The sequence below is a fragment of the Pongo pygmaeus genome, chromosome 4 (genome assembly GCF_028885625.2).
Source record: "Pongo pygmaeus isolate AG05252 chromosome 4, NHGRI_mPonPyg2-v2.0_pri, whole genome shotgun sequence".
Classification (NCBI taxonomy): Eukaryota; Metazoa; Chordata; class Mammalia; order Primates; family Hominidae; genus Pongo; species Pongo pygmaeus.
In genome coordinates, this window is record NC_072377.2 from 5,444,986 (window position 1) to 5,461,229 (window position 16,244).

Sequence of the window (16,244 nt, forward strand, 5' to 3'; positions counted from 1 at the left end):
GGCCCTGACTGGACTGCGTCGCGCTCGGGGGCCGCGCCGGGTAGCGTTTCTTTTTAGTGCCTGAGGCAGCTCTGGCTCTGAGAGCCTTTTGCTAGCCCCACGGGGACCTCTGTGCACGGATGGACCCGCCCGGACCTGGCGGGAAGCGGCCTGGCAGGCGGCGGCCCCGGCGGCATCAGCAGAGACAGGACGGGGCCGACGCCGCGGGCCCCTGAGGCGTGCGTGTCCACCGGGCCCGGCGGCGGCACCATGATGCCGGGCGAGACCCATTCGGCGGCGCCCGGGACGGCGGCGGACCTGTCGCGATGTCAGGGCTGCGCCTCTCTGCAGCAGGTGCGGCACCTCCCGGGGCCGCGGGCGCGGGGGGCGACTCGGCCCGGCCGGCCAGGAGCGCAGGGATGTGGGATCCGGCCGCGCGGGCTGTGCCTCAGTGCGCTGGTCTCCTTTCCCAACCGTAGCTCTTGCTCGCTCGTCTCTCTGCTCTCTTTTTCCTACATGAGTTTTGGGGACGGCTTCCTTGGCTTTATTTAAGCTTGAAACCCAGAGTTCATTGACTGGAATGCGCGGGTGTAACGGTGGGGGTGGAGTGAGCGAGTTCTGGAGGGCCCCCCACCTTCCCTACCCGGCCTCGGAGCTCCCTAGGGCTGACTCCCTAGGTCTGTGAGGGACAGGTGAGACGCCGAGGGCAGTTATCTCCCTGAGGATAACGCTTTGGTCTTCTGGCCCATCCTGAGTATTTGTTGTTTGGAGGCAGAATTTTACGTGACATGTGGGTTGTCTGAGTCATTAGACTCTAAGAGTCTGGGGAGGCATTTCAGCTTATAGCAGATGTGCCATCCCGAGGCTAATTTTTTAAAAAGCAAGCCAAGTAATTGGTCAAGTAGCTTGTCAGTTGTTTGATAAAAGTAGTTTATTAAAGGCATGCAGAGACTGGAGGTTTCTAACAGTGGCGTGGGCTCTTCTTTAGAGTGACATAAGGGAGAATTGCTAGAGTGTGGCTCCAGATCTTATGGGGTGGTACTTGGGCAATAGTGCCCCTTATTGCCCACGACTCTCCTAGCTGCCTGATGTCGGGGGTCTCTTTTAACTTCCTACTATCGCGGTTTCAGTGATAAAACGGAACTCACCAGCACCTCATCACCTACTCTGCCTAGTGTTCTAGGAACTACGGACATTGTGGTGAACAAAATAGGATCTCTCATAAGTAAGATGCATATGTGTGAATAAGGCCTCAAAAGATTTTAGGTGTTAGAAAATAAAGGAGGATGTTGGAATATTGGTCTTGTCTCTTAGCTAGGGTAGTCAGGTAGGGAATTTTTCAGTCAGTAACTTTCAGATATTTGAATAATGAGAAGGATCGGGCTGTCAGAAGAGATGTGGGAAGAGCTTTCTGGATAGAGGGATTAACAGGTGGAAAGGTTCCTGTGGTGAGAAGGAGCAGGGTGTCTTTGATGAGCAGAACATGGTATGGTTGGCATGAGCGTAGTGCACACAGAAGATGGTTGATGAGACCAGACGGGAGTGCAGGCTAGGTGGGCCATGCCGAGAGACTTGGTTTGCATTTTAAGTGCAATATCGGTGAACCGATTGCGAACATTTTAAGTGTTGAAGGAAGGGGAGGAAGGAAATGTGCTGCTTTTGTGAGTAGAAGGAGAACTAGTAGATCATTGCCTTCACTGAGCTGCATTGTGTAGGTATCTCATAACGCCCGCCCCCCCCCCGCCCCCCCCCCCCCGCCACCACCCCAGGAACGTGATTGGAGTTCTCTCGAATCTTTAATGCATTGTATTATTCGAGCCAATTCGCTCAACAAATATTTATTGATCACCTGCCGTATTTTAGACACTGCAATTATGGCATTAGGGGAGAAAAAGACAAAAATTCTTGATCTCTTGGAGCTTCCATTCTAGCAGGGTGGCAGGATAAATGAAACAAATGTGTTATGTTAGAGGGTAATGTGAAGACGTTGTTGATGAATTGAACAGAGATGGGGAGGGAATGAATGGGTGAGGACTAGGCCAGTGACTGTTGGAATTTAAGTAGGGAGTCCTGGAACGTTTATATTGGAGCAAAGGTGAGAGAATAATAAGCTCTGTTGAAATCTTGGAAGCAAAGTCTCCCATACAGTGGAAACATCAGATGTGAAGAACTGTAGCAGGAGCTGGCTTGGTGTGCTTGGGAAGAGCAAGAAGGCCAGTGAAGCTGGAGCGGAGTGAATGCTGGGAGGCAGGAAGGAGGAGGGCCTGATTGTGTGGGCTCCTGTAGACCATTGTTGGGGTTTGGGCGATGGAAATGGTGAGTCATTGGAGGCTTTTGTGCAGAAGAACTACTGATGTGAACTGTGCTTTTCAGTCATGGATCTGTTATGGTTAAATTTAGCAGCTGTATCCTTCTGGTTGCTTAGGCCAGAAACTAGATGGCATCCTTGATGCAGCTCTTTTTTTCTCACAACCTGTATCCAGTTTATCAGATTGTGTCTGCTCTGCCTTCATTATTCACCCACTTTTCAACATCTCCACTGCTTCCACCGTGGTGTGAACTACTCTAATGTATGGCCTAGAGTTTGAATCTCCTTCCTTCTACCCTTGCCACATTTCCCGCTGTGGGTTCTCAGAACATCAATAAGAGTAATCCTAGATCCAGGGGTCTGCAAACTTTTTCTGTAAGGAGCAAGATCACAAGTATTTAGGCTTTGGGGACTTGCTCAGAACTGCTCAGCTCTGCCATTTTCATGTGAAAGCAGCTGTAGACAATTCATAAAGAAATGAGTATGCCTGTGTTCCATTAAAACATAAACACTGGAGTTGGGCCTCAGTTTACAGGGTTCTTCTCTAGGTCAGGACACTATTGCATTTGGATTTTCTGTGGCCTGGAATTGGATTACCTTTTTAGGGGAAAGTTATGAGTAGAGTCTCTGGAGGAATTCTGTAGTTGTGCAAAGTGAGTCTAGAAAAATAGGTTCCTGGCAGTTTATAGAGAACCTTGAATGGTAACCGTGATAAATTCTTGTACTTGTTTCTGTCAATGTTACGGGATGGTGAAAGTTTTTGCATAGTTACATTAGGGCAGTGCTTGTAGTAGAAGGAACGGTGGTATGCAGGATGGATTGGAGGGGGTGCAACTAGGTATGGTAAATTATTTTACTAATATGTAATAGTGATAACAAAAGTCTGAAGTAATTGAGGGTTCCTGGGAAGGGGAATAAAGAAGAAAAAGGTTCTGAATATGAGACAGTGTAAAGAGTGGGCAGGTCTCATGTCAGGAAATGGAAGGTCCTGAGATTTAAAACTCGAATGACCATGAGAACTGTGGTAGATATAGGAGGAAGAGGAAATCAAGATGGAAGGGACTGAAGTTGGAATGACGTCAGAACTAGGAGTGTTCATCCATTTTCAAATTTAATGTTTGTGGAACACAGTGCTTCCAAGGTGCCCTCATATCCCTCAAGGAAATAGCAGGCCAGGTTAGATGTGCACTTTGTTCAGTGTAAGAATTTTATTTGGGCCGGGAGCAGTGGCTCATGCCTGTAATCCCAACACTTTGGGAGGCCAAGGCAGTGGATCACAAGGTCAGGAGTTCAAGAACAGCTTGGCCAAGATGGTGACACCCCGTCTCTACGAAAAATACAAAAATTAGCCAGGCATGGTGGCATGCACCTGTAATCCCAGCTACTCAGGAGGCTGAGGCAGGAGAATTGCTTGAACCTGGGAGGCCAAGATTGCAGTGGCCAAGATGGTGCCACCACTGCACTGCAGCTTGGGTGACAGAGCAAGACTCCGTTTCAAAAAAAAAAAAAAAAAGCTTATTTGACAGAAGGGAGGTGCGAGGATAGGAAAATGGGGCATTATGTTCTGTCACTTAAAGGAATCTTTGAAACCATGAGGCCAATTTATGGGAATACATGCTATCATTAGAGTCAGTGACGGAAAACCAACTAGCTGATGTGTGGCCTTTGATGAAGGGGAACATGGAATGGTGAGGAAAGGAGAAACAGATAAAGTGTGTTAGAGGTTTAAACAGGGACTGTGTTCCAGAGGGAATCAAGAGTTCCAGAGGGAACTAAGATCGGAAAGAATGACAATTAAGGCAAAGCAATTCTTTTGGTCAATTAGTAGATAACCGCGTTTTGGAAATAATTTTCTGCGTGTATAATAACTACGTCAAGTTCTGTATTTCAATTAAACTTTCCTGTGAGAGAGAAACTAAAGAGGTACAGAGAGAAGATATTCTGCGCTATAGTTTTAGCTTTTTGATCATGCAGAGAATTTACAAGTGTAATATAGGAGTCAGTCTTTCCAATGGTAGGCAACCATATTGGTATTGTGACTTCGTTCTGAACTGTAATGTTAGGCTAACTTGCCTCTCTGTCTTGAATGGCGGTTTGCTTGCACTGAAAATCTTCCTTTCGTTTCTTAATCCTCCCTGTCCTTTTTTTCTTTAGTTGTTGAAGAGATAACAGTACCTTTGCAGAGATCATTATTTGATTCAGAAGTGTACAGATTGACTACGGTTTCGTGTCTTTTGCTCGTAGTCTCACAAATCACTTCGTATCTGTTTTGTTACTCTCATTGATTACAGTAGTTCATTGCTGATGCATAGCCCAATGCCCAAAGTTCTGGGTTGCAGAACTTTGGCAGTCAGATGTAACAGTGTGGGTCCTCACTCTAGTCATATTATGTATTATGTATGATTAAGTAAAGTCTTAAGTTGTGTGTGTTTAAGTCAAGCTAGTGAAGCTGACATAATCTCTTTATTCTGATGAAGGAGAGGCCCATATTTGCTGACTTCACTGCAGTGCAAAACAATTGGATTCTCCTGGGGATCCAGATGAGAGTTTGAAACACGTGATTATATTGTTCATCTCATGTATCTAGATTAGATTCAGTGAGTTTGGTGTATGGTTGTCCTTGGAACAGATTTGAGCCTGTCTGTAAACTTGTGCTGGACTCCCATTGATAATTGCTAGTGATTTAAGTGTCATCGTTTGGAACTTGAAACATTTTATTCCAGACCTATTGATTTATAAATGGTTCTTTTACAAGGAATGCTCACAAAATTGTAATTCATTCATTTACCAAACACATTTATTGAGCGTCGATGTATATGTGATGCTATCCTGTGTTTCGGAATGCAATCATGAACAGAAGAGGCGTGGAGCTCATTCTCGTTGAGGTTACAGTTAAGTAGAAAAGCAACCACAGTATATGTATAATGTAAATATTATGGTAAGGGACATATGAGGTACTCTGGGAGCATGTAGGAGGGACAACTATATAGAAATTGTGCCACCTCTCTGAAGGCTTCATAAAAGTGAATCTAAATTGAGGTCTGAAAGATGATTTGCAGTTAACTAAGAGGGAAAAGATGGAGGGAGAGTGTTGTAGACAGAACAAGTTGTGCCAGTGCCTGGAGGGGAGAAAGCAGTTGACGATAGATGAAGCACACAGTAAAGGTGGGGATAACTGAGGTGGGGCTGGAGAGACTGGGGTTTGCCTTCCCAACACCCAGAAGCCACTCTGCTTGGTTTTGGTGGGTGGGTGTGGTTGGGGCACAGTTAGAGAGAGGTGGACATTCTTGCCTTGTCGCCCTGTTCCAGTCCACGCTGTGCCAGAGGTTCTAACAGGTGAGAAGACACACTCATCTCTGCTAGATACCAGTGTAGGCTTTGATTTTAAATAACAGCAGTTAATAAACAGCAAGCACATCAGAAGTAAGTGGTTTATCAGAGAGGAGTCATGCTGAACAATTAGCCAAATCTCTCCCAGCAAAGCAATAAATGTGAGTAGTGTAATTTTTAAAAATAATTTATTTTGAAGTAATTTCAGACTTACAAGAAAGTTGCCACAATAATACAAATAATCCTGATGTTCTCAAATTCACAAATTGTTAACATGTTATTGCATTTGCTTCATCATTGTCTGCACACATACACTTTGTCTCCTGTACATGTTCCAGGGTATACTTCCTCCAGATATGAACGTTTTCCAACATAATTACCCTACACCCCTCCAAATCAGGATAGTAACATTGATGCAGCTGTAGACCTATTCAGATTTTGCTTGCTGGCCTGGGAGTGGCTTTTTGCTTTCTTACTCAAAGTCATGTCAGGAATATGTGTTATATTTTATTGTAATGTCTCTTCAGCCTCCTTCATTTAGTCTTTGTCTTTCATGTTTGTGAAAGTTTAAACAGCAGAGCCTTGCATTCCTCAGCGAACATTTTACTACTTCTGAAGACATTCTTGGTTGTCAGTGTTGGAGTCCCTAAGACCACACTCAGGTTCAGTACTCATAGGACTTAGCATATAGTTATACTCATGGCTGTGGTTTCTTACAGGGAAAGGATACAGAGTGAAATCGGTAAAGGGAAAAGGCATATGGGGCAAAGTCTAGGGAAATCAGGCACAAGCTTCTGAGAGTGTTTCCCAGTGGAGTCACACAGCACGTGCCTAATTGCTCCAGTATCGTGTTGTAACTGTACTTGTGAAGTGTTGTCTGCCAGGGAATCTCATTAGGGACCTAGTGCCTGAGTTTTTTTTTATTGGGGGCTGGTCTTGTAGGCACCCTCTGCCTAGCAAGCACCAAGATTCCAGACTCCCACAAGGAAAGCAGGTGTTGAGCATAAACCATACATGATGAGCCAGTTTCATCAGTTTGGGGAATGATGGGAAGGAACTCTCCAGAAATCCGAGTCCCCAGGTGATAGCCAATGGCCCGCCTTGCAAGCAGGTCTTGCTAAGGATCGTGTTCTCAGGCCTGCTGTGTTAATTGTTTGCTACACACACACCTTGGGGCTTGGGGAGTGCTACAGCCAGCTGGTAGAGGCCAGGGATTCTGCCGAACATCCTGTCTTCCTTCTAGCCCAAGATGTCAGTAGTGCTGAAGTTAAGAAACTGTCTTCTCTTATGTATTTACTGATTTGTTTGAGCAGACTACATATCCCGTTATCATCTGTATTTGTTTGCTATATTATCTATATACTTACTGCCTTAGCATAACCATTTTCCCGACTGCATTGGCCGTGTCTTCTGTCATGTCCTCTCAGCCGGTAGGCCTGCTAGTTTGCTCCTTGCCCTGTGTGCTCAGCCAGGTGTGATTCTACTTCCCCAAGAAAGGAAGGAATCATGGGCATCAACATTCACAGTGACAATTCAGGAGGGTATTGTATGGATAAAGTTAAAATTGTCTGCTAGAGGGGAGAAGTAAATGGGAAACAAAAAGTCTTGAGTAAGAGAGTGGGCTGCTCTGGGAATTGTGTTAGTGAATTAGTGTAGCTTAAGAAATCACCCAGAAGGCAAAGAAAAACAAAAGATGGTAGTTATGAGAGAAAAGAGGAGAGAATTGAAAATAAGCCTGAACTTTCCAATAGACTATGTAATAGAAGCTCTAGAAGAGGAGAGCAGGGCTGCTAGGAGAAAGCGATAATCAAGGAAACAACCCTTAGTATCTCCTGGAGAGGAAGAACACCTTGAACCTCACTTCTTCCATAGCAGCTGGACCTGTGCAGGATGAATGTGGGTCAGAAGAGCCTGAGCGCCCTTCACCCAGGCACACCCTGCTCACTTTCACAATTGCGAGGTTCATTATTTAGAGGCCTTGGTTTCAGCCAACATAAATGACATTTGAATCTGATTGGAGGAAAAAAATGTTTTATCAGAGTATTACAATATCTGACCACAGATAATACAGTATCTGACCAAATTTGAGCTGATACGCAGCAGGGCCTTGGGAAATAATGTTAGTCAGAGACTAGAATGCTATCGGGTAACTGAGAAATCTTTGTTGTCTCATTATACTGTTTTGTGATCTTGTTTTTTTTTTTTTAATCACAGTTAAATATAAAAAGGCAGCTAGATAAATATACAAGAGTTAAGACAACAAGTCAGCAGCCTCCAGCCCCACTCATCCCTGCTTTCCAAGAGAGAACCATTTTTAATTGCTTCCACTGTGTATTTTACAATGAACTTTCCTGTTGTTAAATAGTAGACTCATTGCTGACTTTGGGAGGTGAGGATTCAGCTCTCTTACTGCCCCATACTCCATCATGCCTAAGCATATCTCTTCTCTCTCCATTTGTTCAGTATAGTTATGATTTCAGTTAGATCAGTATTTGAAGTTGACATTATTAGGACTGTGTTATTTGAAGCTAGGCTGTGGTGTTTTCTGCATGGTTTCTTGTTTTCCCTGATAATGATTGTATCTTTAATTCAGTTTTTCATCCTGAAGATATTAGTGAGTGCTTACTACTATGCCAGGGACTGGATTGAACACTTTATATGGTGCATCTTATTTAATCCTGATAGTATGCCAGTTATTTAAACTCTTTGTGCTTCAGTTTCTCCATCTGTAAAACTGATGAAATAGTTTCGAGGCAGGGGAGAGGTTAAATAAATTTGCCCAAGGTCACTCAGCAGAAAGTGGGAGTGGAATAGGAATGTGAATCTGACTGTGACTCTGGAGCCTGAGGTTTCTTCGGGGTCTCTGCCTAAGTACTTGGCAACTCAAAATGACAATCTGGAAGCATGGGAAAGATGAGCTAGGGTACCAAAGAACTCAAATGAGAATGGGAGAAAAAAGAGGAAGAATCACTTTTATTTTAGAAAAAATAGTAGTTTAAATGCATGTCCAAAAATAATTGCATTCCCTTGCAAGTCTCTTCCAGTTTGGTATAAATACTTGAATGTTTTCAGTCTTTCATTTTCTTCTCCCTTTGAGCTTCGGGGCCTACTCTCATCTGGTACACAGCAGCATTCTGAGGGCTCTCTTCACCCCCATCTCCATTCTGAAGGACCGTGTTCACATCTTTCAGTACCCCCTGAGAAAGGATGTCTGGGAAGTAAGTTTGTAGAGACTTTGCAGATTTGAAAATATTTATTGTGTAGAATTTTATCTTGGAATTACTTGCCCTTTGCCATTTCGAAGGCTTGCTTTCTAGGTCTCTAGTTTTTCGTGTTGCTGTTGAAGTCTGAAGCCGTTCTATCCCCAATTCTTTGTGTATCACTTGATGCCTTTTATTTTGCTCTTGGGATTCTTGTAGGGTCTTTGCTTTGTCTCCAGTGGTCTGAAATTTTGTGTTCTTGTTTCATGGTTTGAATCCTGTTGAAGTCCATATTCCAGGCCCTTTCAATTAGAAATTTCTAGATTTGCTTCTGGGAACTTTTCTTGAATACCAGTATTTTTTTTTAATTAGGTCTCCATCTTCGCCTTATTCTTTATGTGAAACTCTTATTGTTGGGTATGTGGGGCCTCTTGTGTTGATACCCTATTTGTTTTTATTTATTTTCCTTCTTTCTCATGTCTGGGTTTTTATTTTCTGGGTCCTTTTGTTTTTTAACTTTATGGTCAAATATTTTGAGTCTGATTGAAATATAATTTACATATAAAATTCTGTCTTTTATTGTATACAATTCAGTTCAATTCACAGAGTTGTGCGGACATCACCACTACATAGTCCTAAAACATTTTCATCCTCCATCTTCCCCAAAGAAACCCTATACTAGTTACTCGTCATTTCCTGTCTCTGTACTCTTCCTCCAGTCTCTGGCAGCCACTGGATTACTTTTGGCTCTGTTATGGAAAATTCATATGAATGGACTCTAGAATACACCTGGACTTTTGTAACTGGCTTTTTTCACTTAGCATAATGTTTCAAGGTTGGTCCATGTTGTAGCATGTATCATTCGTTTGTTTTCATTGTCAAACAATTCTTGTTGTATGGATATATGACATTGTGTGAATCACTTCATCCTTTGATGGACATTTAATTTGTGTTCACTTTTTGGCTAGTTTGAATAGTGCTGCTATAAATATCAGTGTGTAAGTTTGCCGTGAACTCTGTTTTCACTTCATACCTAGGAATGGGACTGTTGGATCGTTGGGTAACTATTTAACATTTTGAGGAACTGCAAAACTGGTTTCCACAGCAGCTACCCCATTTTGTGTTCCCACCAGCAATGTATGAGGAATGTATTCAGTTTCTCCACATCATCATCAACACTTGTTATTGTCTGTCTTTTAATTTTAGTTATTCTAGAGTGTTCATTTTTAATTTTTAAGTTTTTTCAATTTTAAGAGCTCTGAATATTCCTTTCAAAAATAACTTGTTTCGCAAATATTATTTGTCTCATTCTATTAATAAACATTTTTTAAGTTTTCTTTTCAGTTTTTGTTTACTTCGGATTGCTTTTGCTTGTTTTAGCCTCTTTCACATTGCAGGTCTGTCTCATGTTCGGAAATCCTTGCAAAGAGTGAGTAGCGGATACACTGAGGATGTGGGGCTTCTGGACCCTGAGTGTCAAGGCAGGACAGTCTGGTTGGGCCATTTATTGATTGAAGAATATCTAGTGTCATTACCTTTAGATGTTATCTCTAAGAAGGTATTTCCCTTCTTCTTCCTGGAAGACAGAAAGACTACACTGTTTGGAAGCCTAATGAAGAGAGACAGACAGCCAGTCTTAGACCACTGTGCTTAGGTTTATTTAATCCTTGTGCTTTTGACATAGTACACCTGCCCCAAGGGTCCCTGGTATTACAGAGACCTTCAAAAAGCAAACCTCCTTCTGCTGGATGGGGGAGGAGTGATTTCTCTGAGGCATGGTGGATGGTTGGGGATTGGGATTAAATACTTATGAGAAGGTTTGCAACTAGTGCTTGTTTTAGTTCCATCCCCCTTCACCTTCTCAAAAGAACCCGTGTTACTGATTCTCAAGCTTGTTGAAGTTTTGCAGTATAAATGGAGTTGGTTTTCACTTTTCCCCACTGCTGGCTTTCTTGGGTGCTAAATCAGCACTCTTGAGTCTGCTTTCCAGTTTCCGTTTGTCTTTTATCCTCTTGTCATCCTTGTTGGTTTTGCCTTTTGAAAAAAAAATTTTTGACTGTAGTTTTAGCTGATTTTAGGGAGGGAAATAAAAGCAAATGCATGCATCCACCGTCTCTGCCCAGAAGTCTGGATTAGGGCCCACTCTAGTCCAGTATGACCTCATCTTAACCTGATCATATCTGTAAAGACCCTATTTCTAAATAAGGTCATTCTGAAATACTGGGAGTTAGGACTTCAGCATGTCTTTTGTGGGGCAGGTCATGATTTAACGCTTAACAGATGGTGACCCAACAATTCTGTACCTAGCAAAGTGTTATTCATGCATGAGAGGTGTTCCTAGTTTACTCCCTCCTTACAGTTTTTAGCAAGGGAAAGGCATCCTAGTAATTTTAGTGCAAAAATGGTATAGGCATATCACTTATGAACATAGATGAAAAAAAAAAAACCTAAGTAGGATATTGGGGAATTGAATCCTCAGTGTGTTTAAATAGTATTAACATAGTATTCAATTACTTTTATCCCCAGGAATGTAAGGCTGCTTTATCATTAGAAAATCTATTATAGTTCACTGAAATTAATAAATAAAGGGAGAAAAATAATATTCAAACTAAATAGATACAGAAATTTATTTGATGAAGTTTGATACCTATACATGAAAATCTTTTAGGAGACTGTGTGTAGAAGTTTCATAACGTGATTAAAGGATATCAACCAATAACCTGGAACAGAGCAAATTTAATTAACTAATTCCAACTTTTAAGACAAAGACACCTGTTATTACCCTTACTATTCAATATTGTGCTGAAGCCTTAGTTTAGGAAGGAGGGCAAATGAAATGTAGGCATGAGTAAAGGTAGGAAAAAATTATCAGTGAATGTTACAACTATTCACATAACACACCCAAGAGAATCTGCAGATAAATTATTCACTGCTGGATTTACTTTGCATATATTTTATTTAGATCTTTTGTGTATATGTTTATAAGTGACGTTATAGCAAAAACAGCAACATAAAGATAGTACTCATGCTAGTGGTAAAAACAAATTAACCTTGGGTGTAAAAGCTAACCAGGATGTAGAAAACATCCTTCAGGAATGCATAGAGGAAAAATAGAAAAAATTACCACTGTATGTGTTTTGATTTTATTATATGCTGCCAAAATGCTCTTCAAGTATTACCACCCATAGTATGAATTTTATTTTCCTTACATCCTTACCAATATGTTTATTTCAGTCTAGCCTAGTGGATGAAAAGTAAATTTTTGTTATTTTAGTTTTGCATTTCCTGATATGAAAAAGGTGGAATACCTTTTTTAAAAAATGTCTGTTGTCTATTCCAAATTCTTAATCTGTGAATTGACAGTTTATATCCTTTACCTTTTTCAGTGTAAACCTCTGAAATGCATAAGTCTGGTCCAGCAGTACCAGTATTTGGACTTTATTCTCAGGAAAAATAGAACTGTTTGACAAAGGAATGGGCAAGGAAATTCATGGCATGCTGTCTGTAAAGACTGGAAAAGGACCTAAACCTCCCTCAACAACAATTTGATAGATGGAGTACATCCCAAAATATATTTTATATATGTGGTGGCAGTTCTGAAAGTTGAAAGTTAAAAACACACTAAGTGATTTTTGACAGATGGTGAGATTACAAGAGAAACTGCATTTGACTTTATTTTAATGTGTAGATGTTTTAACAGATATGTAACATAACTGAGAAGAAAAGGCAGACATTATCATAAAGGGAAATATTACTGTAACTATCAAAATCATTTGGATTATCTGGAAAACTATTGGGATAATCAGTGAAAATTGAACATAGTTTGGATAATTTCAAAGTATTACTTGGTGTAATTATTACTTATGAAAGGCTATTGTGGTCATGTTTAAAAGTAAGTCCTTATTTCTGAAGTATTTAGTGATGGAAAAAGGAGACATTAAAGGAAAGAAGTTAATGAAAAGAAAAAATTAGCTCATTTTAAAATCTTAGGAACATTTCAACAGTGTAACTAAGGATGTGTTTCCTTTTGGGTTGATAGCAGTAATTTAGAGCCAAATTTGTGGGGTTTTTTTGTTGTTTTTTTTTTGAGATGGAATCTCACTCAGTCACTGGAGTGCAGTGGCACGATCTCAGCTCACTGCAACCTCTGCCTCTCAGGTTCAAGTGATTCTCCTGCCTCAGCCTCCTGAGTAGCTAGGATTACAGGTGCCCACCACCACACCTGGCTAAATTTAGTATTTTTAGTAGAGACAGGGTTTCACCTTGTTGGTCAGGCTGACCTTGAACTCCTGACCTCAGGTAATCCACCTGCCTCAGCCTCCCAAAGTGCTGGGATTATAGGCATGAGTCACCGCGCCCGGCCTAGATCCTTATATATTTTTTCACTTAATCTTAGTCCATTTTAATATTTCTATTCATCTCCCCCGTGGTTTCTTTTTTGTTGTTATTTTTTATGATTTATGTCTCTTTTGGGGTAGCCTTAAATCCTCTCAGAAACAATGCAGGGTAAAGATCGACGATTAATAGCAAACTAAAAATAGTTAATATTTATTGAGCTCTGTGACTAATTGTACACAGTAAAAGCATATTTACAACTAACTACCTTGCTGTTAAAGGAGTACTATCATTCAGATAAACAAGTTTAGAGAGAGGCAGCATGGGCTCAGATTGTGCTCTACACAATATAAATAATACATTAACATTTCTATGTTTATGTAATTATTAAAATTCTTAGATATGATAATGTTACAGACAATAATTACATTTAAAGTAATTGATAAAAACAAACAGCTGACTGTGGCTTTTTTTCTTTCAGAATTTGAATGAATATGTTGAAGCATTAATTACCTTGAAACAAAAAATTATCAATACAGAGTAAGTATATTTGCATGTTGTTTGGCAGAACTTTGTAAACCTGACAAACTGGCTGAAGCAGGCGGTGCTTTTAGGCCCCCAGGGCTGGAATGAACACTAGAGTTTCTCCTTTGGAGGCCTACATGGTACTGATTATAATTCCCCGTGAGCTTTGGGACTTGAACCTTTTGTTACAGGTTCACAGGCCTTTAAAACAAAGCTCGTGGGTTAGTAGGAAGTTGTTTTTACCCAACTGGACTTTTTAAAAAATCTGTTTTCTATCTTCAAAGCCTTCTTAGCTTTACTGCTGGACCTCAAACCTCCTAACAGTATTTTATAGCCATGGTGTGAGATTTCCTATTTTTTTGTTTTCAGCTTTGTAATAGTCTCATGAATGTACGAGCCAAGATACTACTCAGATCAAAAGGATTCTAAATAAAAGGCTTATATATCAATGTGATGCTTTTGAGAAATTTAGGGTGATATAGCCATTAATTTAGCATGCATTTGTTTCAGGAAATCTAGGAAGTCTAGAGGGTGCCTTGCATGGTTTGAAACATAATTTTAACATAGTATATTTTCTAAATTAAAAAGTAACCTAATTTTTCTTTTCTTTTTTGCAGTAATTTGTTAACAGAATATCAGAAGAAATGTGATGATATCCTTTTACTGGCTTTTTCTGTTGAGTTTTGGAACTAACTTATGTTTAATTCCTGAAAGAGATGTGAAAATTGTTCCTCCTAGGCCTTTTGGAAGATAGTACTTAACAGGCTTCAGTAGGCTTCAGTAGAGAGCATGTCTCACAAGCACAGTAAACAGACAGTCCTTTTATTCTTAATCCATGTTTAATGATGAGTGTTAAAAATGAGATTATTTTTCTTGTTGATTGTGATTTTCTTAACGTCTCATAAGCTTTTTAGTGGATGGGTTTCTCTTAATTTGTGCTGAGGATGTAGCATGTTTTTTAGGTTTACGAATAATGTGAAACTGAATGTGATACTTGCTGAATGTTATTTTTGAATCTGCAAGAAGTACAGTATGGGAAATTCAAAATGTTGGGCAATTGACTTTCATTAATCATTTTTGTGATTTACAGGGAAATGTGTGTGTATATATGTATCTCCAAAATCATATAGAAATAGCATTGCTGTATATTCACGAACGCTGTTGGGCAGTCAGAAGACAATTCTTGGCCTTACAGTCACCATTTGTTCGATAGCCATTTAATGAGTTCGGTTGTGGAGTTAGTGTCTGGTCAGCTATTTTTTTAGCAGTGGGAAAAAGATGTGTGTAATTGATTCTTCCATGTCTTGCAGTGGTAACACCTTGATTTAAATCTCTCCTGTAAAAACATAAAGTTTCTCATAAAAGTAAACATACGTATTCCTTTAGGGAGTCCCTGAAATTTAGCTTCATGTTCGATGTCAGGACAGATTCAGCTGTTCAGCTTTGGCAATAACTTGAGGCCTGCTTCAATATTATTTGTGTCATACCTGAACTTATATGTCATCATCATTTATTTGTGTTGGTACCGTCTGTACTAGTTGATTCTCACGCTGCTATAAAGGACTGCCCGAGACTGGGTAATGCATAAAGGAAAGAGGTTTAATTGACTCAGAGTTGTGCATGGCTGGGAGGCCCCAGGAAACTTACAGTCATGGCAGAAGGGGAAGCAGACACATCCTTCACATGGTGGCAGGAGAGAGAAGTGCAGAGCGAAGCGGGGAAAAGCCCCTTATAAAACCATCAGATCTCATGGGAACTCACTCATTATCAGGAGAACAGCACGGGGGGACTGCCCCCGTGATCTAATCACCTCCACAAGGTTCCACCCCAGCACCTGGGAATCACAGCTCGGTTTGCAATTCCAGATGAGATTTTGGGTGGGGACACAGCCAGAGCATATATCATCATTTCTAATTTGTGTGAAAATCGTAAAATTAAGAGCTATCCTTTAGATTTATTTTTACTATCTGAATTTTTACATTCAAAAATAAAGGTCATTGGAAATCTTCTCATGTGCCTTATTTGTTAAAACCGTCAGTCCATTTAACTATACGTGCATATTATGGCAGAAATGGTATCTTCAATTGTTAGTGAAAGGTGTATGGAAACAATTATCACAACTTTTAGAAGGCGAAATAGGGAAATAGATGGGCAGTTCCAGTATTAGGAGACTATGTGTTCATTGTATCATTCTCGGAAAAAATATGCACACTCTTTGAGTTAACTTATACATGTAACCTAGCAGAGAAATAATTGTTTTACTTTTCTAAAGGTTGGCCAGAAAAATTTTAAAACAAAAATTATCAGAATTCCTTTTCAATGGATAAAACTTTTGATTATTCCTGGATTTTAGAAGTTCATTCTGTAATATGATATTTGGCTTCATTGTCAGCTACAGATAGATACATACCTTTAAAAAAATATGTTTCACATTTGCTCCAAGTATGCATTTGTTGTGCCTCAAGTATGCAGTTGTTTGCTCTGCAACTTGAAGTGCCGATGTCACAGATTTAACATGGCTTTTAAAAATATAATTTGATTCCTTTTGCTACTAAAGTAGCAGTGCA

The 16,244-nt window shown here is 40.5% G+C and overlaps 1 protein-coding gene across 1 annotated transcript in view; it reads left to right on the top strand.

Annotated features, from left to right (window-relative positions):
• ICE1 (interactor of little elongation complex ELL subunit 1) overlaps positions 1-16,244 on the top strand; it is a 67,901-nt gene continuing 51,657 nt past the window's right edge. Inside the window, exons 1-3 of the mRNA XM_054488136.2 lie at positions 1-333; positions 13,634-13,692; positions 14,295-14,329. Coding sequence (XP_054344111.1) covers positions 250-333; positions 13,634-13,692; positions 14,295-14,329 — 178 coding nt within the window. The 5' untranslated portion in view covers positions 1-249. The remainder of the gene's footprint in view (positions 334-13,633; positions 13,693-14,294; positions 14,330-16,244) is intronic.